This window comes from Anomaloglossus baeobatrachus, chromosome 1 (genome assembly GCF_048569485.1).
Source record: "Anomaloglossus baeobatrachus isolate aAnoBae1 chromosome 1, aAnoBae1.hap1, whole genome shotgun sequence".
In the NCBI taxonomy this organism is placed as follows: domain Eukaryota; kingdom Metazoa; phylum Chordata; class Amphibia; order Anura; family Aromobatidae; genus Anomaloglossus; species Anomaloglossus baeobatrachus.
Genome location: NC_134353.1, coordinates 80079795 through 80107390, shown reverse-complemented (window position 1 = coordinate 80107390; position 27596 = coordinate 80079795). Strand labels below are relative to the sequence as shown.

General features: G+C 47.4%; 2 protein-coding genes across 2 annotated transcripts in view; one reads left to right on the top strand and one right to left on the bottom strand.

Annotated features, from left to right (window-relative positions):
* Positions 1-26798, top strand: ZBTB49 (zinc finger and BTB domain containing 49). Its single transcript, XM_075332739.1, has 7 exons — positions 1-47; positions 434-1488; positions 10681-10727; positions 10958-11031; positions 20342-20424; positions 20505-20666; positions 23307-26798. The coding sequence occupies exons 1-7, from the start codon at positions 1-3 to the stop codon at positions 23957-23959; spliced, it is 2121 nt and encodes a 706-aa protein (XP_075188854.1). The 3' UTR covers positions 23960-26798.
* LYAR (Ly1 antibody reactive) overlaps positions 1-27596 on the bottom strand; it is a 174882-nt gene that overhangs the window by 130595 nt on the left and 16691 nt on the right. The window contains exon 2 of the mRNA XM_075346887.1: positions 23735-23929. The gene's annotated coding sequence lies outside the window, so the exon portion shown is untranslated. The remainder of the gene's footprint in view (positions 1-23734; positions 23930-27596) is intronic.

Genomic DNA, 27596 nt, shown 5'->3' with positions numbered 1-27596 from the left:
ATGACTACTGGCCTACTAAGTGGAATGAGTGCTAAGGACTCCGGTAGGTAGGAGTTTCGCAGGGTTATGGTCCAGTGGACATGGACTGTCAATCTCTAATTGGCGCACTTACATAATATTCGTACAACTAGACCACCAGCCCTTAAAGATGTTTATAGGACAATGATGGTGATGATAGTTCTGGCCATGCAGTATAGCATGGGCTGGGGCGTCTCACGTCCACACCAGACCTCCATCACCTACACCCACCATCTTCAGGACAGTAATGGTCGATTAGCGATGACCACCACAGGTACTTACCAATATGACAATGTCTCCTTGCATTTATCATTAGAAGCCCCGACCGTCCCCCTCCTCCAGGACAGATCCTTGGCTTTAGATGATGTCCTCCCATCAGACGTATTCATCCTGATCCTCTTCTCTCCTCTTACAGATCTCTCTTTCAGAACGCCACAACCCAGAAAAACGACGTCTTTCACTTGGACATTAAGAACATCGGCGGCATCGGTCAGATTCTGGACTTCATGTATACCTCTCACTTGGACCTGAACAATGATAACATTCAGGTCATGCTGGACATCGCTCAATGTCTTCAGGTACAAAACGTCTTAAACATGTGTTACAGCTTCCTGAAGCTGGATCCGGTGACTCCTGTGCCATGCGGCTCGTCTCTACCTCTCCAGGGAACTTACTCCACGTTCAATCAACCGATTTCCAATGAACATCTCAACAAGTCGCTGCTAGAGGAGCCCATATCGGAGGAGAGACCACCCCAAGCCGATAAGGGGAACGTTCCCAAAACTGCCCCCGCCTCACTGAACCCCAGGGAGAGCCACCTCAAGCAGTTTGGGCAACCTTATAAGTTACGTGATTTTTACAGTAAATTATTTTACAAGGAGACGGCAGACAAGGCTGCGGAGCAGCTGACGACGTCCAGCGTCTGTACCGAGCCCATTATCGAGCCTCAGCCATGGGCCGTGAATAATTCAGAGTCTATATTGGCCCCATCTGACTCTCTACCCCTGGAGCCCCTTCCCGCGTTCTCGCAGACCTTTGTTACCTCCTCGCAGGATCCGGAGACGTCTCCGCTGCAGTTCCCTCAGGAGATGCGGCTTAAGAAAGCAATTCATCTAAAAAAGTTAAACTTTCTCAGGTCTCAGAAAGCGGCTGAGGAGTCGGCAGAGCCCATAGGAGTCCTGCAGAAAGTTGTAGAGGAGACGGCCTTTCCCGTAGAGGAGACGGTCTTTCCCATAGAGGAGACGGTCTTTCCCAGCGCGGCGCTAAAGAGTGCGGAAAAAAACTTTTTGGAAAAAGAAACAGACGGGGAAATGCTGGACACGTTAGAAGACAACATGGAGGTGGAGAGAGGCGAGAGTCCTAGCTTGGACGATCAGAGTGCCCCTGTAATGAAGCATTGCGCTTGTGATGTGTGTGGAAAGAGCTTCAAACACCCCAGTAACCTCGAGCTCCACAAACGTTCTCATACAGGTATAGTGAGGTAATGCTTGCTTAGATCATCCCCTTACTCAGAGCTCGGCCGGTTATAGGATATGACCAGTCCAATTTAGAGGGTCATTCATTGACTTTTCAGATTGATATCCATGAAAAAGTTAAAATGGATCCTAAAGTGGTATAGAATTCTGTCCATATGGTCCCCAGCCCCGCTCTCTATGAGCCATGATTGCCTGCCCCTCAGGACCGCTCTCTATGAGCCATGATTGCCTGCCCCTCAGGACCGCTCTCTATGAGCCATGATTGCCTGCCCCTCAGGACCGCTCTCTATGAGCCATGATTGCCTGCCCCTCAGGACCGCTCTCTATGAGCCATGATTGCCTGCCCCTCAGGAACGCTCTCTATGAGCCATGATTGCCTGCCCCTCAGGACCGCTCTCTATGAGCCATGATTGCCTGCCCCTCAGGAACGCTCTCTATGAGCCATGATTGCCTGCCCCTCAGGAACGCTCTCTATGAGCCATGATTGTGTGCCCCTAGGGACTGCTCTCTGTGAGCCATGATTTGTCTGCACCTCGGGACTGCTCTTTGTGAGCCATGATTGTCTGCCCTTCTGGACCACTCTGTATGAGCCATGATTGCCTGCCCCTCGGGACTGCTCTCTATGAGCCATGATTGTGTGCCCCTCGGGACTGTTCTCTATGAGCCATGATTGCCTGCCCCTTGGGCCCGCTCTCTGGGAGCAATGATTGCTTGCTTCTATCTAAGCGACTCGAGTTGTCCTCTGTACCACTGAAGCTATTGTGCTAGGGGCGCCGTTTTGGTTTTCAGTTCTGCTTCATCCAAATCGGAACCTACCTTGTTTAATTACTTCTTTTAAAGGTAACCTGTCATGTCACCAAAGTCTATTGACCTGCAGATATAGGGATAATACCATTAGAATACGGAAAAGGGAGGAAGAAATTGTGATGGCACTCACCGTCCCATTAAAAAAAAAATTTATTTCCGTTCCTTAAGAGCATGAATGCAGGTGCTTGTAGGCAGCATAGTAGACAATGGCCGCTTTGTGCAGAGGTTGAAGCGCACCTCTGCGCGAAACGGCCGACGTCAACAACTCCACCTGCAAGCACCTGCATTCATACCTTTAAAGAACGGAAATAAAATGTTTTCCTTTCTCACCTTTTCATTGGGGGACACAGACAGTGGGTTATATGTTAATCACCAAAGTCCACTTACTAATATACATTTCAGTTAAACCTGACTAAACACAACTTGGCACCGGATTACCGACCAAGAATGAAGTGAATAAATCCAATTTATTATGAAATATTCTTTTATTATCAATAGATTCATACACATGTAATTTAAACAAGAGAGCCACCTGGGGGGCACATGGTTCCAGAATATCTACATATCGTCTCTATCCTATGTACAATATATAGTGGAATTGTCTCTTATCATATATAAAAATCAGCTGGTGCTGAAGAAGTACACATGATCGTTGAGCCGATCCGACTATGTATGTGATCTGCTTTAGTATACCATAGACTGTAAATGGATCATTTGACCCCCTGTGTGTCCTTTAGCATGCCACACTGATAAAAGCAAATAAAAGGATAGATGGTAATATATTTGGTGATGGTAGTGATATGCCCAATGAAGTTATATTGAAATCATATGTCTGGATGGCTAATTAATGGTTATTTTCTTGGGCATTTGTTTATGACTATATGCTGATGTAAAAACCATTCGAGGATATAAGTATGTGCTACAATGTAAATTGACACTAGATTTGATTATTTAGTGCTATATTTAATGTCAATGTATTGATATTGGATGAAATGATCTTGTGCTAAAGTCTAGTGTCAATATATTGTACATCGGATAGAGACGATATGTAGATATTCTGGAACCATGTGCCCCCCAGGTGGCTCTCTTGTTTAAATTACATGTGTATGAATCTATTGATAATAAAAGAATATTTCATAATAAATTGGATTTATTCACTTCATTCTTGGTCGGTAATCCGGTGCTAAGTTGTGTTTAGTGGGTTATATGTTGTCTCCAGGGGAGGCTTGACACTAGGTTTAAAAAAAGAGTTAGCTCCTCCTCCCACAGCATATAACCCCAGCTAGGCGGGAACTAGCTCAGTTTCTTTTAGTGTCAGCAGGGAGGCTGACACGTCTGGCCTGAGCCCCAGGCCAGCTCATGTTTTTTGTTTATTTATTTCTTTTTCTTTGTGATTTTATTCTATTTTTGACTATGGGGCAATACCAGGGTGTGCTCACCCTCAATCTCCCCGCTTACGGGCAGAGGAAACCTGGCGTGCAAAAGCAGTCAGTCTTCCCTCGCGCCAAGTGGTCGGGTCTGCGTACCCCTCCAGGCTCCCTGGAAGCACCTCACAGAGGTAGCTCCAGAGGGCTAGGCAGAGCCGAGCACCTGCTAGCCTTGAGCCGAAGATGCGTCCCCGAGATCTCCGCATCCCAGGACCGACGCGTCTTCAGACGGAGCAAGAGCAGGTAGGGAGACGACGTGTACCCGTCCCCTGCATCCAACCGCCGCCGGAGGAGGCGCCGGTGGGGCGATGCAGGCCGTGATCCCGGGGAAGCATCATTAATTTAGCTCCCGGCGTCGGCCTGCATTCTTAGCAACGCCCCCTCCACTGCTCAAGAAGCCGCTCCCTCTAGTGGGCCGTCTCTCCCCTCCATGCTGCCAGAGAATACTGGACGCCATTACACGTGGGGAGCAGACACGGGTGAGATCGCCTCCTGGCTCTGCAACTCTGCAGCACTATGTACCGCTCTGTTCAGCGGTATATCGCTGTCTTTCTAGCGGTGTGTGCCTGCTGGCTGGCGGTGTATATCAGCTTTTAGCGGTGTATACTGACTGTGCCTGCAGGTATATACTGACTGTTTGGCAGTGTATGCCGCTTTACTATTGGTATATTCCAGCTCTGTATAGCAGTCCCTTTCTAATACTGCTACTAGCTCCTCACCCACAGTAGTGTAATACTGCTAGAGGCTCACAGTATAATTGTACATTTGTTGCTGACATGTGTAAAAACCGCAAGGGTGATAAAGCTTCCCAGGCATCCTCTATGGACCTATACTATGCTTGTACCACCTGTGGAAGCTCGTTTCCCAATGGTCGAAGCTATCCACTATGCCGGGGCTGCGATGCCCCTACTACAATGTCACAACAGGCGTTGCCGGACCAGGGGGTCGTGCAATATGTGGGTTCGGCCCCGGCCGCCATTCAGGCAGCACCCCCGTCTGATGAGGCTATCCCTGCATGGGCTCTTCTGATGTCTAAAAGGTTAGATGACCTGGCCGCTCAGATATCCCAGCCTTCCACAGGCTCCCACAGCCTCCCCCCGACTCAGCTCCCTCAGAGGAGCCCGCCTTCGTCTGGGGTATCATCCCCAGTACGTAAAAAGGCTGTCTCCAAAAGGCGCCATTGCGACCGCTCCGCCTCGTCTGACTCACACGATGGTCAGTCTGACTCAGGCTCCGTGACCTTTAGTAGTCACGATTCCCGAGACTCTGACTCCGGGCCGCCCATTCCCTCTGCTCTCACCGTCACACATCCCTTCGGAATGGAATGAGAGTGTTAGGCAAGATGGTGGCGGTCATAGAAGCCGTGTCCTTTGCCCAATTCCATCTGCGCCCTCTACAACTGGATCTTCTATCCTCCTGGGACAAGAATCCAGCTTCCCTGGACCGGTCAGTCCGCCTATCTCGGTCTGCGCTCAGCTCCCTCGTCTGGTGGACTCAAGCCTCATCCCTATCTCAAGGGAAGTCCTTCCGCCCGATCCACTGGCAAGTAGTCACGACGGATGCCAGCCTGATAGGCTGGGGGGCTGTGTTTCTCCACCACACTGTTCACGGACGCTGGTCTCCTTCCGAGCGCTCCCTGCACATCAATGTTCTGAAGATCAGAGCCATATTTTTGGCCCTTCAGAATTTTCAACCCTTACTATTGGGCCTCCCTGTTCGGATCCAGTCAGACAATGCCACGGCCGTGGCTTACATCAATCGTCAGGGAGGAGCTTGCAGCAAGGCAGCGATGAAGGAGGTATCCAGGATTCGTCTTTGGGCAGAGAAGCACATCCCCATTATTTCAGCCGTCCATATCCCAGGGGTAGACAACTGGGCCGCAGATTTTCTCAGCAGGCAAGGGCTAGCGGCAGGGGAATGGTCCCTCCACGACGAAGTGTTCCATCAGATCACTCTTCGCTGGGGACTCCCGGATGTGGACCTCATGGCGTCTCGAATGAATGCCAAAATACATCCCTTCATCCCTAGCGCTCGGCTCCGACGCCCTAGTCTTTCCATGGTCGCAGTTTCGCCTGCCCTACATCTTCCCTCCGTTTCCTCTCATTCCGAGAGTAATCAATAAAATCAAAGCGGAGGGAATCCCGGTGATCCTCGTGGCCCCGGACTGGCCCAGGAGAGCCTGGTACCCAGAGCTCCTCCAACTTCTCAGCGACACACCCTGGCGTCTTCCCGACCGCCCGGATCTTCTGTCCAATATTCCACCAGAATACAGCACAGCTGTATTTGACGGCGTGGCGCTTGAGTCCCTGATTCTAGCCAAATCGGGTCTTTCTTCCAGGGTAGTTCATACCATGCTTAATGCTCGGAAGCCTTCCTCCGCCAGCATTTAACACAGGACCTGGAAGACCTATCTTTCCTGGTGTGACTGTCATAATCGGTTGCCCCTGACTTTTTCAATCCCTACTGTTCTTGCTTTTCTGCAAGACAATCTGGACTCGGGTCTTGCTCTCAGTACCCTTAAAGGACAAGTTTCTGCCTTGTCGATTTTATTTCCAGAAGCAGCTGGCTTCTCGCCCTCAGGTCCGTACCTTTCTTCAAGGGGTAGCGCATTTGGTCCCTCCTTATCGCCACCCCTTAGATCCCTGGGATCTGAATCTGTTTCTGGGAGCTCTTCAGCTTCCTCCTTTCGAACCTCTGAGAGAAATCTCTCTTCAACGACTATCTTGGAAAGTGGCCTTTTTAGTCGCTATTACCTCTATCAGGCGAGTGTCCGAACTGGCAGCTCTTTCCTGTCGCTCACCTTATCTGATATTCCATCATGATAAGGTGGTCCTTCGGCCTTCCCCCGCCTTCCTTCCGAAGGTCGTATCCTCTTTCCACCTGAACGAGGACATTGTGTTGCCGTCATTCTGCCCGGCCCCGGTCCACTCCTTTGAAAAAGCCCTTCACACTCTCGATCTTGTCAGGGCTCTGCGGACCTACATTTCCAGAACAGCGCCGTTGCGCAAGTCCGTTGCCCTCTTCGTCCTCCCAGTAGGACACAAAAAGGGCAACCCGGCGTCTAAATCCACGATTTCTCGATGGATCAGGACTGCCATCTGTGAGGCATACAAAGCACGAGGTACCATTCCCCCTCAATCTGTGCGGGCCCACTCTACACGAGCAGTGGGTGCCTCCTGGGCTATTCGCCATCAGGCTTCGGCGGCCCAACTTTGCAAGGCCGCTACCTGATCCAGTGTACACACGTTCACAAAATTCTACAGAGTGCATACGCATGCCTCCGCGGATGCTGCTCTTGGAAGACAAGTCCTTCAGGCGGCAGTGGCCCATTTATAAGTGGCCACTGCTCGGTTCTTGACAGTGTTTTGATATGAGTTCACTGCAGTTGCAGTTGTTAGTCAGCTCTTAGGCGGGCTTTGCACACTACGACATCGCAGCCCGATGCTGCGATGCCGAGTGCGATAGTGCCCGCCCCCGTCGCAGCAGCGATATGTGGTGATAGCTGGCGTAGCGAAAGTTATCGCTACGCCAGCTTCACACACACACTCACCTGCCGTGCGACGTCCCTGTGGCCGGCGACCCGCCTCCTTGTTAAGGGGGCGGGTCGTGCGGCGTCACTGCGACGTCACACGGCAGGCGGCCAATCAGAGCGGAGGGGCGCAGATGAGCAGGATGTAAACATCCTGCCCACCTCCTTCCTTCCGCATATCCTACGGAAGCCGCAGTGAGGCCGGTAGGAGACGTTCCTCGCTCCTGCGACTTCACACACAGCGATGTGTGCTGCCGCAGGAGCGAGGAACAACATCGGACCGTCGCGTCAGCGTAATCATGGATTACGCCGACGCTGCACCGATGATACGATTACGACGCTTTTGCGCTCGTTAATCGTATCATCCAGCCTTTACACACTGCGATGTCGCATGCGATGCCGGAAGTGCGTCATTTTCAATTTGACCCCACCGACATCGCACCTGCGATGTCGCAGTGTGCAAAGTGCCCCTTAGTCTGATGTTATACACTGTTAATAGTTCAGTTCCCACCCAGGGACTGCTTTGGGACGTCCCACTGTCTGTGTCCCCCAATGAAAAGGCGAGAAAGGAAAGGACATTTTTGTGTACTCACCGTAAAATGTCTTTCTTGGAGCCTTTCATTGGGGGACACAGCTCCCGCCCTTGTGGTTTTCGTTATCCTTTTCCTACTGCTTTTACACCAAACTGAGCTAGTTCCCGCCTAGCTGGGGTTATATGCTGTGGGAGGAGGAGCTAACTCTTTTTTAAACCTAGTGTCAAGCCTCCCCTGGAGACAACATATAACCCAATGTCTGTGTCCCCCAATGAAAGGCTCCAAGAAAGACATTTTATGGTGAATACACAAAAATGTCCTTTTTTTTTTTTTTTTTTAAATGGACGGTGAGTGCCACCCCACGATTTCGTCCTCCTTTTTCTGTAATCTGATGTCTCTTACTTGCCGGGGTGAGCACCTTTCACCTCAGAATAAGTTGGGTTGCCGTTTCCTATGACTGGTATTTAAGTATATTATTGATCGTTTATCGATATGTCGTAATAATGTTGGAATGTTGTCTGGCCGCCTTACTAAAATCGTGGCTACTGGGAGAAATGAACAGTGTCCCTCCCAGATGTCCCAGAGGTGTGCACGAAGTAGTCAGTCACTTTTCAGTGTACTACGCACGTCAGCACGCTCCCGCACTTTGATTGGCTGCTCTTCCCTGGGAGAAAATGATCGTTATCCCTACTGGTGGCCGCTTCCTTTCAATCATAGAGGTGTGCACGAAGCATTCAGTCACCTCTCTATATACAAAAAACACAAAAACCTGAGCTGAAACAATGTTCAGTAAACATGCAACATTAAGCATGTGAATTGCAGCCTTAAGACTAGAAAAAACCAAGGAGAAAAATTGTATGAAAAATACCCTGAATATAAATAAATAAATTGCAAGTGCTTAATAACAGGGTACTTAGTGTATACATTTTTGCAAAAAGGTAAAAAGCTGTCTCGCCTCGTCACGGTGTACCCATCTGAGACAGTCCCTAACCTACTGAAGTTAAAAACATTATCAATACCTGACTTGTGTCATGTCAGAACTCCAATATGGATGGTGGCAAGTGGTTAGCTGTGTCCCAGATAAAATACACAGCAAAGTGAGACGCAATCAGCTGTTCAGTCTCAGTACTAGGAGGGCTGCGCCCCCAACTTGCAACCAAGCAAGAAAACATACAAAAAACACAAAAACCTGAGCTGAAACAATGTTCAGTAAACATGCAACATTAAGCATGTGAATTGCAGCCTTAAGACTAGAAAAAACCAAGGAGAAAAATTGTATGAAAAATACCCTGAATATAAATAAATAAATTGCAAGTGCTTAATAACAGGGTACTTAGTGTATACATTTTTGCAAAAAGGTAAAAAGCTGTCTCACCTCGTCACGGTGTACCCATCTGAGACAGTCCCTAACCTACTGAAGTTAAAAACATTATCAATACCTGACTTGTGTCATGTCAGAACTCCAATATGGATGGTGGCAAGTGGTTAGCTGGGTCCCAGATAAAATACACAGCAAAGTGAGACGCAATCAGCTGTTCAGTCTCAGTACTAGGAGGGCTCTCTATATACAGCGGCTGTCAGCATGCTCTAGTACTTTGATTGACAGCAAACTACTAGGAGAAAATGATCTTTATCCCTCCTGGGGGCCGCCGGCTTTCAGTCATAGAGGTGTGCATGAAGCAGCCATAGTCACCTCTCGGTATACTGCAGCTATCGGCACGCTCCGGCACTTTGATTGATAGCTCAGTCAATCAAAATGCTGAGGCGTGGTTACAGCCGCTGCTCACAACATCTATGTGACTGAAAGCCAGCGGCTCCTGTGAGGAATAAAGTTCAGTTTCTCCCTGTAGCCACACAGCATTGTAACTATATTACCCTGCAGATTGATTCCATATCTCCAAATTAATACCATTTTGAGACATGACAGGTTCCCTTTAAGTCACTGCAAATATTAACAGTGGGAGTAGCATTTAATGTATAAAGCGGCAGCAGAGCTTTCTGGCGGTCCTATACGGGTACTTATTTGGATTTAGGTCTGCAGTGACATAAAGGCTCGAACTGAACAGTAAGACTCAACCTCAGATCAGAAACTGCCTAAGAACCAACATCAGACCACTCAAACCCTAAACTGCATCCCCCCCCAAAAAAAAAAATCAGTTCCTAGCCCCTAAACCAGACCCATAAAATAAATGGAGACCCATGCAATTAACATGACCTTTAAAATTAATACAAACCACCACAGATCAAGGCCTTCATCATATGCAATCTGCCGACAGACCCCAAATCAGACTTTAGACCAGACCCTTCCAATTAATTCAGACCCCGGACCAAGCCCTTAATATAAATTAAGATGAAAGAACCTTACGATGAATTCAGACCTTAGACCAAGCCCCTAAAATTAAGTCAGATTTAGATGTTGATTTCAACTCCCTACACTTCAAACTCAGACATTTAAATTTATATCAGACCCCAAATCAATATCTGAAAGACCCCTATGATGAATCCAGACCCCTATAATTGATTCAGACCCCTAAAAAGAATTCAGTTTCCTGATCAGACCATACAGTATATAAACAATCCGTATATTTCCATGAGGTTGCTCTCCGCTGAGTCTTATGAATATACAGGTTGAGCGGAGAAGAAAGCGACAAGCGGTGTAAGTGCATTTATAGTCTCTGACTTTAAGGCCATTGCTCCAGTATATGTAGTGAATATCTTATTCCAATACTGCGCCCTTTGGGCGAGAATATGTATGTGCATGAGTAGAGAATTTCTCACGTCAGCCCCGTTCAGCTGGGATTTGTTATTCTCCATCCCTCTGCTGTAGAGACATTGGTGTGTGAGGGGACTGACGTACCTCATATCTGATTTTTTTTCCTCTCTCTTCATAGGGGAGAAGCCCTTTGAATGTAGTGTCTGTGGCAAGCATTTCTCCCAGGTAAGATGCGACATTCAGGATATAATCTTACACCAATATGATGCGGAGGTAAAGGGGGTCAGTCTTGATGCTCATTTCATGCACTTCGGTAATTAGACATTTTCCTCCATGTGTTCACTGTACAGTATATTCTCTTGCTTATACACTCTCTGTCCACCAGGGGGAGTGTGTCACTCGGCCATATTGTCACCTATCTGGGATATGGCCTCTTACATTTTCTTCCCTTTCAGGCTGGAAACCTTCAGACTCACCTCCGACGGCACTCTGGTGAGAAGCCCTACATATGTGAGATTTGTGGTAAGAGGTATGTTCATGCTGTATAGCTCTGAGTTTTCGGTATATGCGGATGTAGAGTAGACGTTCATCGTATGTATGTAAACTACTGTGATATTTGCAGAAATAGGTCTTGATGTCATCACTTAAAGGAGTTGTCAGATGAAAACAAGTTATCACTGACATAATTTACTGTGCCAGATGGGGGGGGGGGGTCTACATCGGTTGGCAGAACAGGGCACTTTTATTCCCAGTAGACTGGACCGTCATTGAGCATGGCCGACCGGTGTTCTATTCTCTTTTATGGGTCTGCCAAGTGTTGCCTATGTTCTTTTCGAGCAGCCCAATAGAGAATGGCACGGCAGTCGTTCGCCCCTGCCCAGTCGTTCGCCCCGGCCCTGTCGTTCGCCCCGGCCCAGTCGTTCGCCCCGGCCCAGTCGTTCGCCCCAGCCCAGTCGTTCGCCCCAGCCCAGTCGTTCGCCCCGGCCGTGGAGTTGGAGTCAGTGTCCATTTTGGTGGAGTCAGCGTTGGAGTCAGTATAAAATGGACCGACTCTGACTCCTACAATATATAACAAATTGGGTACAGCGGTTCAATGCAGTATGTGATGAGTATTTTTTCATAAGAATTTGGGAAAGTTCTAAAAAATGTCCTTTAAATATCTGTTCTATTCCTGATCAAAGGATCTTAGCTCTTAGTTGAGATGAATCTGTGCTGCACTTCAGCTACATGATATAATTAGTGATGTTACCATTTTACTACAGTAAATTTATCATAAACATATGTACAGTTGAAAGCAGAAGTTTACATCCACTATCTATAAAGACACATCTGCAGGTTTTCTTTATCGTTCCTTTGGGAGACCCAGACCATGGGTGTTTAGCTTCTGCCTCCGGAGGACACACAAAGTACTACACTTAAAAGTGTAGCTCCTCCCTCTGAGCTTATACACCCCCTGGTAGCCAGTCCTAGCCAGTTTATTGCTTTGTGTCAGGAGGCATACATCCACACATGCATTCTCATCTGATTGTTTGACTTTTGGAAAGAGTTTGAAGAAAAGCGGGTCCATGTCTGGACTCCCGGCATGTCCCTTCTCACCCCACTGTGTCGGCGGTGTTGTAAGGTTGATTTACAAGGCTGAAGCCTTACATGCCGCGCTCCTTCACCATCCATTCTGGGCTCTGGCTTGAAGTGGGAGCCAGCATGGTCTCCATGCCTGGCAGGAGTCCGGTCTCCATCCACAGCCCCTTGAGGATTCTGTTGGACCGGAGCACTCATCCCCAGGGTCATGGCCCTGCGTCTCAGCAGCTAAGTACCTGAGACGTTTATGTTGGGGGTCCCGGTTCTTTATTGTAAGGGGAGAGTATGCTGTATGTGATTGTTTTAACTTTTCCGGCGGGTTCTCTAGCTTTTGCCTGAGAACCGCGCCGATGGTGCCTGCTTGTCGGCCTCACCTCTTAAATTTAGGCCCTGGCTTCGCCGGAGGCCTAGTTTCATTTTCCTGCCCTCGCATGTCACTCATGCAGAGGGACAGGTTCGGCTCCTCCCGGCGGCCGTTCTACACAGGGGAGGGACACTCCCCACTGCTGGGGCGTCCCTCCTTCCCTGCAGGTCTCTATAGCCCTCCAGTTCCCGCTCTTTTATAGGAACGCCCTCTTCTCAGGCAGAGTTCACTCTGCTCTGGGACATCCTGCATTCTGCATCTCTGCTGAGGTGCTGCGACTGGGGGACCGGGCTTCGGGATCTGGAGGGCACACAACACCGCGCTCAGCGGTCTGGTAAGCCACAGCCGATCTCCGGTTGTGGACCTCTGTATATTCTCCCTGGGGTTCATTCTCTGCAAAGCCCCCACTCCAGCAGCATGTCTCACACAAGGAGCAAGGCTCCAAAGCTTTATTCTGCATGCACTGCATGTAAGCTCCTGCTGCCTGAGCTGAGCACCTATCCACATTGTGATGTCTGCTCTAACTTGGAGGTGCCACAGCCTGGAGCCTCACCCCCAGTGGTCTCTCAGGCTGCTGCTGCACCTGTGATTGAACCCCCGGCCTGGGTAGAGTCCTTTTCTAGGTCCATATCCCAGTCATTTGCTGAGTCCATGGGGCTTTTGTCCAGGACTTTGATGAATATGCATCAGCCCCCCTCACAGGGTGCCTCTAATACTCTTGACAGAGGACTCCTATCCTCTGACCTCCGTCCATCAGAGCTCACAGAGGATTCATCATCTGATCTCAGACCCCGTCCTTCTAAGAGAAGGCGCAGGGTTTCCTCCCCCTCCCCATCCCACGGCTCTGCCTCAAGAGCTGACTCTCAAGATGAGGAGGATGCCCTCACTGGGGGCTCGGAGGCTATGTATCCCATCGATTTCTCTGAGGGTGACTCAGATCTTAGTGATTTGATTGCTTCTATTAATTCTGTGCTGGATCTCAATCCGCCAGTGTCAGAGGAGCAACTCTCTTTGGCAGAAAAACATCAGTTTACGTCGCCTAAGAGAGTGAAGAGTGTGTTCTTTAACCACTCCAGTTTTCAGACCGCTGTGACCAAACCCAGGGCCTGCCCTGACAAACGCTTTCCAAAGCGTGGTTCTGATGACCGGTTTCCATTTCCACCTGAGGTGGTCAAGGAGTGGTCTCACTCCCCAAAGGTAGACCCTCCGGTGTCTAGGCTATCAGCCCGGACCGTTGTGTCGGTGGCTGACGGCACCTCACTTAAGGATTCCACTGACCGTCAGATTGACCTTCTGGCCAAATCTGTGTATGAAGCTGCGGGGGCCGCGTTTTCCCCGACTTTTGCAGCAGTGTGGGCTCTCAAAGCCATCTCTGCTTCTCTAGAGGAGATGCATTCCCTCACCAAGGAATCTATGCCTGAGATGGTTACCTTACCTGCTCAGGCTTCAGCTTTTTCATCCTATGCCATGTCTGCCATGCTAGAGGCTGTTCACCGCACTGCGGTGGCTTCAGCTAATTCTCTTGTTATCCGCAGGATTTTGTGGCTTCGAGAGTGGAAGGCAGATGCTTCTTCCAAGAAGTTTCTTGCTGGGCTCCCTTTTGCTGGTTCACGGCTGTTTGGTGAACAGCTGGATGAAATCATTAAAGAAGCTACTGGCGGGAAGAGTACTTCCATGCCACAAACCAAGACCAGGAAACCCGCCCAGGGTAGGAATCAATCGAGGTTTCGTTCTTTTCGTTCCTCCAACTGGTCATCCTCTAAGCCTTCCGCCTCGTCCGCTAAGTCAGCCAAGGATCAGAAATCCAACTGGCGCCCAAAAGCGCGTCCGCAGAAGACCGCAGGAGGTTCTGCCACTAAGGCAGCTTCCTCATGACTCTCGGCCCGCTCCAGCCACGTCCTTAGTCGGTGGCAGGCTCTCCCACTTTGGCGACGCTTGGTTAAAGCAAGTCTCCGATCAGTGGGTGAGAGACATCATATCTCACGGCTACAGGATAGAATTCTCTTCCAGCCCTCCAAACAGATTTTTTCTCTCAACTCCCCCCTGCTCCAAGGCCGCCGCCTTCTCGCAGGCCGTGGTGTCCTTGCAGGCAAACGGAGTGATTGTCCCAGTTCCCGCTCAGGAACGGTTCAGAGGTTTTTACTCAAATCTCTTCCTAGTTCCAAAAAAGGACGGTACCTTCCGGCCCATCCTGGATCTCAAGCTTCTCAACAAGCATGTCCGGGTGCGGCATTTTCGCATGGAGTCTCTGCGATCAGTCATTGCCTCTATGACCCAAGGGGAGTTCCTGGCGTCCATCGACATCAGAGATGCCTATCTACATGTGCCAATCGCAGTGTCACATCAGCGTTGGTTACGTTTTGCGATAGGAGAGGATCATTTCCAATTCGTGGCTCTCCCCTTCGGGTTAGCCACAGCCCCTCGGGTATTCACCAAGGTCATGGCGGCAGTGATTGCGGTCCTGCACCTCCAGGGGTTAGCAGTGCTTCCTTATCTGGACGACCTTCTGGTCAAGGGTACATCCAGCGCAGACTGTCAGCGGAGTGTTTCGCTCACTCTCGCCACCCTAGCCCAATTCGGGTAAATTGTCAATCTTCCCAAATCCACTCTGACTCCGACCCAGAGTCTCACGTACCTAGGGATGCAGTTCGAGACTTTGCCGGCACTTGTGAAGTTGCCCTTAGACAAACAGCTGTCACTCCGGTTGGCGGTGCGCTCTCTCCTGAGGCCCCGCCGTTATACCCTCAGGCGTCTGATGCAGGTGCTGGGTCAAATGGTGGCCTCCATGGAGGCGGTTCCCTTTGCCCAGTTCCATCTGCGTCCTCTGCAGCTGGACATTCTCCGCTGTTGGGACAAGCGGCCTTCCTCCTTACAGAGGTTAGTGGCTCTGTCGCCACGGACCAGAAGCTCTCTTCAGTGGTGGCTTCGACCCCTCTCCCTGTCCCAAGGGCGCTCCTTCCTGACTCCGTCCTGGGTGATTCTCACCACGGATGCCAGCCTATCCGGCTGGGGAGCGGTACATCTCCACCACAGAGCACAGGGCACTTGGACTCCGTCCGAGTCAGCCCTTTCAATCAATGTGCTGGAAACCAGAGCTGTGCTTCTAGCTCTCTTAGCCTTTCACCACCTGTTGGCGGGCAGGCACATTCGAGTCCAGTCAGACAACGCGACAGCGGTTGCCTACATCAATCACCAAGGCGGGACACGCAGCCGCCTGGCAATGTTGGAGGTCCAACGCATTCTTCAATGGGCGGAGGACTCCAAGTCCACCATATCCGCAGTCCACATCCCTGGCGTAGAAAACTGGGAGGCAGATTATCTCAGCCGTCAATCCGTGGACGGTGGCGAGTGGTCCCTGCACCCGGCAGTGTTTCAGTCAATCTGCCGCAAGTGGGGCACTCCGAACGTGGACCTAATGGCATCCCGTCACAACAACAAGGTTCCGGTTTACGTGGCTCGCTCCCACGATCCTCAGGCCTTCGCCGCGGACGCTCTGGTTCAAGACTGGTCCCAGTTTCGTCTGTCCTACGTGTTTCCCCCTCTAGCTCTCTTGCCCAGAGTCCTGCGCAAGATCAGAATGGAGGGCCGTCGAGTCATCCTTATTGCACCGGACTGGCCCAGGCGAGCTTGGTATCCGGACCTGCTCCAACTGTCCGTGGAAATGCCGTGGCATCTTCCGGACCGTCCAGACCTGCTCTCGCAAGGTCCGTTTTTCCGCCCGAATTCTGCGACTCTCAAATTGACGGCGTGGCTCTTGAGTCCTGGATTTTGACGGCTTCTGGTATTCCTCCTGAAGTCATCTCCACTATGACTCGGGCCCGTAAGGCTTCCTCCGCTAAGATCTATCACAGGACTTGGAAGATTTTCCTGTCCTGTTGTCGCTCTTCCGGCCATTCTCCTTGGCCATTCTCGTTGCCGACCCTTCTGTCTTTTTTTTTTTACAGTCCGGTCTGCAGCTAGGACTGTCCCTCAACTCTCTCAAGGGACAAGTCTCAGCTCTATCAGTGCTGTTCCAGCGGCGTCTCGCCCGGCTGGCTCAGGTCCGCACCTTCATGCAAGGTGCGTCTCACATCATTCCGCCTTATCGGCGGCCCTTGGATCCCTGGGACCTTAACTTGGTCCTCACAGTATTGCAGAAACCCCCTTTCGAGCCCCTTAGGGAGGTTTCTTTGTATCGTCTTTCTCAAAAGGTGGCCTTTCTAGTTGCCATAACTTCTCTCAGGAGAGTCTCTGATTTGGCTGCGCTCTTCTCGGAGTCACCTTTTTTGGTTTTTCACCAATACAAGGTAGTTCTCCGTCCGACCCCGGACTTTCTTCCTAAGGTGGTCTCTCCCTTCCACCTTAACCAGGATATTTCCTTGCCTTCCTTCTGTCCGGCCCCTGTTCATCGCTTTGAGAAAGCGCTGCATACTCTAGATCTGGTGCGTGCTCTCCGGATTTATGTGTCTCGCACCGCTGCGCTTAGGCGGTGCACCTCTCTTTTTGTGCTAACCACAGGGCGGCGCAAGGGTCTCTCTGCTTCTAAGCCGACCTTGGCCCGTTGGATTAGATCGACCATTTCGGACGCCTACCAGAGTACTCAGGTGCCTCCCCCGCCGGGGATCAAAGCACACTCGACCAGAGCTGTCGGTGCCTCTTGGGCTTTTAGGCACCAGGCTACAGCTCAACAAGTCTGTCAGGCTGCCACTTGGACTAGCCTGCATACCTTTTCGAAGCACTACCAAGTGCATGCTCATGCTTCGGCAGATGCGAGCTTGGGCAGACGCATCCTTCAGGCGGCTGTCGCCCACTTGTGAAGTTAGGCTCCGCCAACTTCTTAGTTTTTTCTGTTTATTCCCACCCAGGGACAGCTTTGGAACGTCCCATGGTCTGGGTCTCCCAAAGGAACGATAAAGAAAAAGAGAATTTTGTTACTTACCGTAAATTCTTTTTCTTATAGTTCCGTATTGGGAGACCCAGCTCCCTCCCTGTTGCCTGTTGGCAATTTTCTTGTTCCGTGTGTTATCACCGGCTGTTGTCGTGGACAGAGTCTCCGGTTGTTCCGGTTCTTACTCGGTTCTACTTGTGGGTGGCTATTCTGCTTCAGCTTTTGCACTAAACTGGCTAGGACTGGCTACCAGTGGGTGTATAAGCTCAGAGGGAGGAGCTACACCTTTAAATGTAGTACTTTTTGTGTCCTCCGGAGGCAAAAGCTAAACACCCATGGTCTGGGTCTCCCAATACGGAACTATAAGAAAAAGAATTTACGGTAAGTAACAAAATTCTCTTTTTTTCTCACTATCTGACATGAAATCAGAATAAACCTTTCCCGGTTTAGGTCAGTTAGGTGTACTAAAATTTATATGCTAGTATAATGAGAGAGAGAGAATGTTTAAGCCATTTTTAGTACTTTTTGCAAAGTCAAAAGTTTCCATACACTAAGAGTACTATGCCTTTTTTACCAATAAGACACAGCCCACATGCTGATGTCATGTCTTTAAAAGCTTCTGATAGGTTTATTGGCAACATCTGAATTAATTAGAGACACACCTGTGGATGTATTTTAATGCACACCTGAAATACACTGCTTCTTTGTACAGCATCATGGGAAAGTAAAAAGAAATCAGCCAAGATCTCAGGAAGAGAATTGTGGACTTGCAAAAGTCTGGTTCATCATTATCCATATGAAACAAGTATTGTATCAACATGGACTGAAAGTCCATTCTGCCAGGAAGAAGCCATTAGGGATAGTACACACAGTGAGTAAAACAGAGCGAGTGGAATGCGATAAGAAAAAAAAATTACATTCTACTTGGACCAATGTTACTCTATGGGGTCGTTCACATCTGCAATTTTTTTCTCAGCCCTAATCGGACCAAGAAAACAGTTGCAGCATGCTGCGGGTGCAATCCAATCCATTTTCACTTGCACCCATACAAGTCTATGGGTGCGAGAGAAACATCGCACTGCACTCGCATGACACTGGGGTGCAGTGCGATAATCGCATCAGCTGATAATGGAGGAGATAGGGAGATTAGTCCCTCCCTCTCCTCTGTAGCGGTGATCTGATCGCAGGATCGCATCACAGTATAATGACACTCGTCTCACACTTGCAGCAGAGCGGTAGAGCGGGGGGGGGGTCATTAGCATAACGTACCCGAAGCTCTCGCATTGGATGCTATATGCTTGTGTGGCTTTAGCCTAACTCCAAAAGAAACATAAAAAAGACAGATTATTATTTGCAAGCAGAACAAAGACCTTAATTTTTGGAGACATGTCCTGTGGTCTGACGAAACCAAAATTGAACTGTCTGCCCATAATGACCATTGTTACATTTGAGGAAAAAGGGAGAAGCTTTGAAGCCTAAGAACATCATCCCAACTGTGAAACATGGGGGTGGCAGCATCATGTTGTGGGGTTGTTTTTCTGCAGGAGGGACTGGTGCATTTCACAAAATAGATGGCATCATGAGGAAAGAAGATTATGTGGTAATACCGAAGCAAAATCTCAAGACATCAGCCAGGAACTTAAAGCTTGGGTGGAAATGGGTCTTCCAAATAAACAATGACCCGAAGCATACTGCCAAACCCGTCACAAAGTGGCTTTAAGGATAACAAAGTCAATATTTTGGAGTGGCCATCACAAAACCCTGATCTCAATCTTGTTGAAATTTTATGGGCAAAACTTGAAAAGGCAGATGCGAGCAAGGTGACCTACAAACATGGCTCTGTCAGGAGGAATGGGCCCAAATTCCTACCAACTATTGTGAGAAGCTTGTGGAATGAGATCCAAAACGTTTCACTCAAGTCATACAGAGAAAGGGCAATGGTACCAAATACTAGTGAAATGGAGGGAAACTTGAATTTGCAGAAAGTAATAGAGAGCATGTTTTAAGCCATTTTTATCTGATTATTCTGGCATTTAATATAATATAAATAATTTTGGTTCCTAATTGACCTAAAATGGGAAAGGTTTATTCTGATTTCATGTGAGATATTGAGAAAAACCTGCAGATGTGTCTTATTAGATATTATATATAAACTTATGGTGTCAACTGTATAAGGGAGTTGGAGTCGGAATCAGGAAAATTGAGGAGTCTGAGTTGGAGTCAGAAGTTTGGCTTTCCGACTTCACATCCTTGGTAGTTCATCTGTCCAGTCGTTCATGCCGCTCCATTTTGTAGTGGGTATAAAAATTCCCCGTTCTGCCGATCAGTGCAGGTCCCAGCGGTTGGTCCAACACCAATCGCCTATGTGTGGATCTGAGGTTCCTTGATATCACTAGACAATTCCTTTTTATATTTGTAAAAAAGAAAATGTGAAATTTCTTAAAGGGATGGTGAAGCACCATTATATTGATGGATTATGACTCATATACCTCATCAATATGAAATCAGTGGGGGTCCAACACCTGCACCCCTTCAATCAGCTGGTAGAACGTCCAGCGACCTCCAAAATAGCACAGCTCCGTTCTGTGTCTAGTGGCCGCACTCAGCTCCTATTGAAGTGAATGCAATCGTCGCTGCAGTACCCAGGAATGGACACTACAGCAGTGAACAGAGCTGTGGAGTGCTGGCTCGTACATTGAGGACTTCTGGCAGCCATGAACCAACTTGTAGAAGGTCCTGGGTCTCGGACCACCACCAGTATGATCCTAGGGGTTAGTAGTATATCCGGGTCTTTTATTTCCACCTTGTAGAATTAATATGAAATTCAAGATGCTCATGATGTTTTGAGTGGCGCGTTGTGAGACCGCCATACACATTATGTGGCCTTTCCCAGAGTGGGTGTCTCACCTGAACACAGCATTAATGAAATGTTCATTCGGTCACAGCAGACATTGGTTTTCTAGTCATTTTTACATAAGGCTGTATATATAGATACATGCTCACATTACATGGTTACATTTATTTTCTTAGATTTGCTGTTTCTGGTGACGTCCAGCGTCATATTGTCATTCATACCGGAGAGAAGCCTCACTTGTGCGACATCTGTGGTCGAGGTAAATGAGTAAACCCATAAGAAAAAAAACTAATAATCTTACCCCGAGTAAGTTCTCAGACTCCATTGCATTTCCACCAGGTTTTAGCAATGTCAGCAACTTGAAGGAGCATGAGAAGACGCACGCCGCCGATAAGTTCTTCACCTGCGATGACTGCGGGAAGTCGTTCAACATGCACCGCAAGCTGATAAAGCACCAGATTCGGCACACTGGGGAGAAGCCGTACAACTGTCTGACGTGCGGTAAGGAGCTGCCGAGATAAAGTGCTGCAAAGGGGCTTTGATAATAAGGGGATAAAATAAATGCTTCATAGGTGAGGACCTATGAAACATAGGGTAGAGGCGGCAAAATGCATTAGGCAGATGTCGGCCAATGTTTTGGTCAGACGAACGTTATTTTTCCTGACTCGCCAGTATACAAGAACGCTCGACTCAAGAGAGCAAAAGGATCTAGTGATTGAAGTCCAGCCACCCGATCCTTATGCCCATTGACCTAATCTGACAGGGGATCCCATAAACATTTGATGGTCGACTGATCCTGATGACATTTTCAGGTTCGTCTCACTTTTATCTAATGTGTATGGGGCTATAAGACTGAAACAATTCGTCTCTTCTGCCCACTTGGCACCGTTACTCTTCATAGACTTCAGAGGAAGATGATCTGTCCCCTTCATCCATTTCACCGCAGATTTAAAGGAGTAAAGGGTTGGGTTACATGACCACCATTACTCCTTTCGAAAGTGGATGCTACTTATGAAACATTTAAGGCTATGTTAAGAATATACCAATGTTAGTTTCTGTCTGATTTTGTTTTTTGTATATTTTTGCTATAAACTAAAAACATAAGTCCGTCAAGCAACAGACTGCAGTGTCTTGTAATTGGGTCTGTTGGGGCATCCGCCTTTTTAACAGTATGTGACAAAATGTGCGGTTTGTTGGCATAATTCCTGTTAGGGTGCATTCCCAATGACCCTCATTGCAGAAATCCAGCAGTGTTTCACTACATTTCACCCTTTTCATTGCAAATTTGCATCGCTACACAGTTGGAGAGACCTAATACTATACCGTGTAGAATTGAGAGGCAGTGTATTGTATAGCAGAAAGGGATCCTGTGGGAGAAGTCATAATCAATGTTAAATGGTATTGTACAGTTGAAACCACAAGTTTCCATACACTATCTAAAAAGACACATTTGCAGGTTTTTCCCTTTCCCCTCTAAAAAAGACACATTTGCAGGTTTTTCCCTCTGCTCTCTAAAAAGACACTTCTGCAGGTTTTTCTCACTATCTGACATGAAATCAGATAATTTTTTTCCCATTTTTTTTCCCAGATCAATTAGGAACCAAAATTATTTATATTTGCCAAATGCCAGAATAATGAAAGAGGGAGAGAATGCAAAGTCAAACGTTTCCATACATTTCATTAGTATTTGGTGCCATTGCCCTTAAACTGTATGACTTAGGTGACACATTTTGGATCTCCTTCCTTCCAGAAGCTTCTCACAATAGTCAGCAGGAATTTGGGCCCATTCCTCCTGACAGAACTGGTGTAACTGAGCCATGTTTGTAGGTTGCCTTTCTAGCATCAGACTTTTCAGCTTTGCCCATGACTTGAGATCAGGGCTTTGTGATGGCCACTGCAAAACATTGACTTTATTATCCCTAAGCCACTCTGTATCCAGTTTGGCAGTATGCTTCAGGTCATTGTCCATTTGGAAGACACATTTCCGCCCAAACTTTAAGTTCCTGGCTGATGTCTTGAGATGTTGCTTCAGTATTGCCACATTATCTTCTTTCCTTATGATGCTGTCTATTTTGTGAAGTGCACCGTCCCTCCTGCAGCAAAACAACCCCACAACATGATGCTGCTACCCCCTTGTTTCACACTTGGGATGGTGTTCTTAGGCTTCATAGCTTCTCCCTTTTTACTCTAAATGTAACGATGGTCATTATGGCCAAACAGTTCAATTTTAGTTTTGTCAGACCATAGGACATGTCTACAAAAATTAAGGTCTTTGTTCCTGTGTACATTTGCAAACCTTAATCTGTCTTTATGTTTCTTTTGAAGTAATGGCTTCTTCCTGGCAGAGTGGCCTTTCAGCCCATGTTGATATAGTACTCGACTTACTGTTGATAATGACACAATCTTACCAGCTTCTGCCAGCATCTTCACAAGGTCTTTTGCTTTTGTTCTTGGGTTGATATGCACATGTCTGACCAAAACACGTTAATCTCTGGTACACAGAACCCGTCTCTTTCCTGAGCGGTATGATGGCTGGACAGTCCCATCTGTTTTGTACTTGTGTATAATTTTTTGTACAGACGAATGAGGCACCCTCAGGTATCTGGAAATTGCATCCAAGGATGAACCAGACTTGTGCAAGTCCACAATTCTCTTCCTGAGATCTTTGCTGATTTCTTTTGACTTTCCCATGATGATCACACAAAGAAGCAGTGTTTCAGGTGTGCATTAAAATACATCCCCACGTGTGTCTCTAATTAACTCAGATGTTGCCAATAAACAATCAGAAGCTTCCAAAGACATGACCTCATCGTATGGGCTGTCCCATATTGTTTAAAGGCATAGTACTCTTAGTGTATGTAAACTTTTGACTTTGCAGAAAGTAATAAAAATGCCTTAAAATATTCTCTCTCATTATTCTGGCATTTGGCAAATATAAATAATTTTGGTTCCTAATTGACCTAAAACAGGAAAGGTTTATTCTGATTTCACATCAGATAGTCAGAAAAACCTGCAGATGTGTGTTTTTAGATAGCGGATGTAAGCTTCTGGTTTCAACTGTATGTAGAGAAACATGGTGTATGGACTTCTGTACCACCTCATTGACCAACTGACAATGCTTTCATTCCAATTTATTTCTAGGGAAAAAGTTTGCTGGCTCTGGAGATCTTCGCAGACACGTGAGATCCCACACAGGGGAGAAGCCGTACACGTGTGACGTCTGTAACAAAAGTTTCTCTCGCTCCGCTGTCCTCAGACGGCATAAAAGTATGCACTGTAAGCCCACAGAAGATGAGACCATTGCCTCTGAAGGGTTCACAAACACTGAGGAATCTTCCGGAAAGTCGCAAAATTCAGGTTCATTAACTCCTAACATTCCAGCTGCTTTTATGCAAGAGCATGGACACTCGGTGGAAAATACGAGAAGTGACTACGAGGGAAGCGATAATAATTCCTATTGCAAATTGCAGACTGTGATTCAGCAGGATGAGCTTACAGAAACGGACAAGAGAAATGCCGAGGGCACCAAGATGGCAAAGCCTCACCTGGCAGATGCCACCAGCACTTACACGTTTACAGAGGTGGAGGTAGCGGTCACGGAGGAGAGTTTACAGTCAGACATATCCATGGTACGCTCCTCTTTAGTCACTTTGGAGAATAACTGTAACGAACCCTTGAATAACCGAGCATCTTCCAATGGATACAGGGGGTCCGACGGCCCCTTCTTCTCTAGTATGAGCCTTTGGGGACTCGCTATGAAGACTCTGCAAAATGAAAATGACATTGATCAGTGATTTCTATGCTTTTTGTATTCCTCTTTTTTTAATAAATACTCCACCCCTTATTATAAATTATATTACAGACAGTGAGGACTGAGATGGCCTCATCGAATGCCACCACCACAGTTACCCCTCCGGGTCCTGTGTTATCTCATTCTTACACCGTTCAGGTCCTCATCCTTGCCCTTCCACTCATAGTACCTTCCAGTGCATCAAATTGGTTGTCTCGGACCAATGACTGAAGACAATATCTTAGAATATGACCTCAATCTGTGATCTTCTGACTGCTGGGACCACTGTAAGTGTACTAGAAGATTACGCAAGCCTACCATGACTGATGGCATATCCCAGGAATATGCCATCACTTACAGTATGTAGGTTGGAGAAAGACAAAGGTTTGACACTCCACCCTTAAAGAGAAACTCCATTTACCTGCAGATATTTGGTTAATGTGCAGGTATATGGTGTTACAATGCTGCACGGCCACCTGATTGAGTGTGGCTACTAGAAAAAAATGAACTTATAGTGCATACGGAAAGTATTCAGACCCTCTTTAAAATTTTCACTCTTTGTTTCATTGCAGCCATTTGGTAAATTCAAAAAAGTTCACTTTTTTCTCATTAATGTGCACTCTGCACCCCATCTTGATAGAAAAAAACAGAAATGTAGAAAGTTTTGCACATTTTTTAACAAGAAAACCTGAAATATCACATGGGCATAAGTATTCAGACCCTTTGCTCAGACACTCATGTTTATGTCACATGCTGTCCATTTCCTTGTGATCCTCCTTGAGATGGTTCTACTCCTTCATTGGAGTCCAGCTGTGTTTAATTAAACTGATAGGACTTGATTTGGAAAGGCACATACCTTTCTATATAAGACCTCAAAGTGCATGTCAGACCAAATGAGAATCATGAGGCCAAAGGAACTGCCCAAGGAGCTCAGAGACAGAATTGTGGCAAGGCACAGATCTGACCAGGGTTACAAAAGAATTTCTGCAGTACTCAAGGTTCCTAAGAGCACAGTGGCCTCCATAATCCTTAAATGGAAGAAGTTTGGGACCACTAGAAGTCTTCCTAGACTTGGACAGCCAGCCAAACTGAGCAATAGTGGGAGAAGAGCCTTGGTGAGAGAGGTAAGAAAGAACCTCAAGATCACTGTGGCTGAGCTCCAGAGATGCAGTAGGGAGATGGGAGAAAGTTGCACAAAGTCACTATCACTGCAGCCCTCAACCAGTTGGGCCTTTATGGCAGAGTGGTCAGACGGAAGCTTCTGCTCAGTGCAAGACATATGAAAGCCCGCATAGAGTTTGCAAAAAAAAAACACATGAAGGACTCTCAGACTATGAGAAATAAGATTCTTTGGTCTGATGAGACAAACATAGAACTTTTTGGTGATAATTCTAAGCGGTATGTGTGGAGAAAACCAGGCATTGCTCATCTCCTGCCCAATACAATCACAACAGTGAAACATGGTGGTGGCAGCATCATGCTATGGGGTTGTTTCAGCTGCAGGGACAGGACGACTGGTTGCAATTAAAGGAAAGATGAATGCGGCCAAATACAGAGATATCCTGGAAGAAAAACTCTAGTGCTCTGGACCTCAGACTTGGCTGAAGGTTCACCTTTCAACAAGACAATGACCCTAAACACACAGCTAAAATAACAAAGGAGTGGCTTTAGAACAACTCTGTGACCATTCTGGACCGACCCAGCCAGAGCCCTGACCTAAACCCAATTGAGCATATCTGGAGAGACTTGAAAATGGCAGTCCACCAACATTCACCATCCAACCTGACAGAACTGGAGAGGATCCCCAAATCCAAGTGTGAAAAACTTGATGCATCATTACCAAGAAGACTCATGGCTGTACTAGCTCAAAAGGGTTCTTATACATAAAACTGAGCAAAGGGTCTGAATACTTTTGACTATATGATATTTCAGTTTTTTAATTTGCAAACATTTCTACATTTCTGTTTTTTTTCTGTCAAGATGGGGTGCAGAGTGTACATTAATGAGAGAAAAAAAATGAACTTTTTTGAGTTCACCAAATGGCTGCAATGCAACAAAGACTGAAAAATTGAAAGGCGTCTGAATACTTTCCACCCACTGTATTTCCTCCCGGGAGCCAAAGTCATTCACTCATGGCAGCGGTTCAGGGAGCGGCTACAGGCACCGATCACGGCACTGCTCACTATACTGCTAGTGGCGGCTGTAAGAACGCATCGCCACTGAGACACTTTGCTCTGCACAGATGTGCCGCAGTGCTGTCTGTCAATCAATATGTCGGGGCGTTCTTACGGTCGACGCCCACAGAGCAGTGCTGTGATCGCTGACTGTAATCACTCCATGCTTTTGCATCCACTTTTTTTTTTAGGCAGATTGCGGACAGAATTCATCTGAAAAAATATTGCGTGCAAATACCCTTAAACTGGGTTTTTCACCCCTTGGCGTTTACATATGGCCCCCAGACAGGTAACACTAAAAGAAATGATACATATTTACCTATCTGTCCCATTCCGCTCATCTTTCCCGCTGGCTGTGGCTTGTGATGGTCGTCTATCCTGCTCTTCAGGCTTCAATGGCATTTATTAGCCATAGCTTTTAAAGCACTGACCATACAAATGAGAAGAGGAGAGGAGCCCGGTGGGAGAAATGGGACAAAGGACTGGAGGGGGTCAATGCCGAGTCCGACACAACCAGTTTAGGACGTTCATTAGTTAGGACTATTCGAGGCTTTAGCGTCACTAGTAAATCTATGTAATGCGCTTTTATATTCTCCCACCGGTCATTTCTACTTCGCGAACTTTACTCTACGTAATGCGCTAAAGAAAAGAAGAAAAAAATAATTTTACAGTGTAATAAATTAAATATTTTTTTTTACAATTTTTAATAAATTTAAAAACGTTTGTCATATATTTCTTTGCACTTTTAGAATTATTATTTTTAAGTAGGAAATTACTCCACATGAGTAAATCCCTCTAAAACCTGAAACTCTTTAAAGGGAATCTGTCACCCGGTTTTTGCCAGCTAATCTGAGATTAGTATAATTTAGGGGCAGAGATCCTGATTCCAGCAGTGTGTCACTTACTGGTCTGCTTAGTGCAGTTTTGATAAAATTGCTGATTAATCAGCAGAAGATTATCATTAGAGGACTACTTGGCGTGCTGCAGGTAGTCCAGCATATTCATGAGTCCTCCACAGAGACACTCTTTTTGTAGTCGAATTTTCACTATGACTAATTCAATTTGAATAAGTGACCCTCTTCTATTAATTCAGATTCCATTAAAATGACATTACACGGATAAAAGTATTGTGTCCCCCCGCACATTACACCTGCAGGAGCTTTTATTACATCCCTTTCTTAATCCATAGACATTATTATGGGATTGTCCCCCTTTTGCAGGTATAACATCTCCCGCTCTTGTGAGATTTTGGAGCTATCTGTGGGAATGTTTGACCCTTTATCCAGAAGAACATCGTGGAGGAGACGGCCGAGTTCACAATCACTGGCCTTGTTCATCCCAATCATGTTGGATCGGGTTGAGACCGGGCCGGCGTGACCACATATGCAAGTGCCAAGGCCCTGGACAAACTGGGGGGACCACTTGCCGTCGGGGATGCCGTCTGCGCCACTTGACCAGTGGTGTACC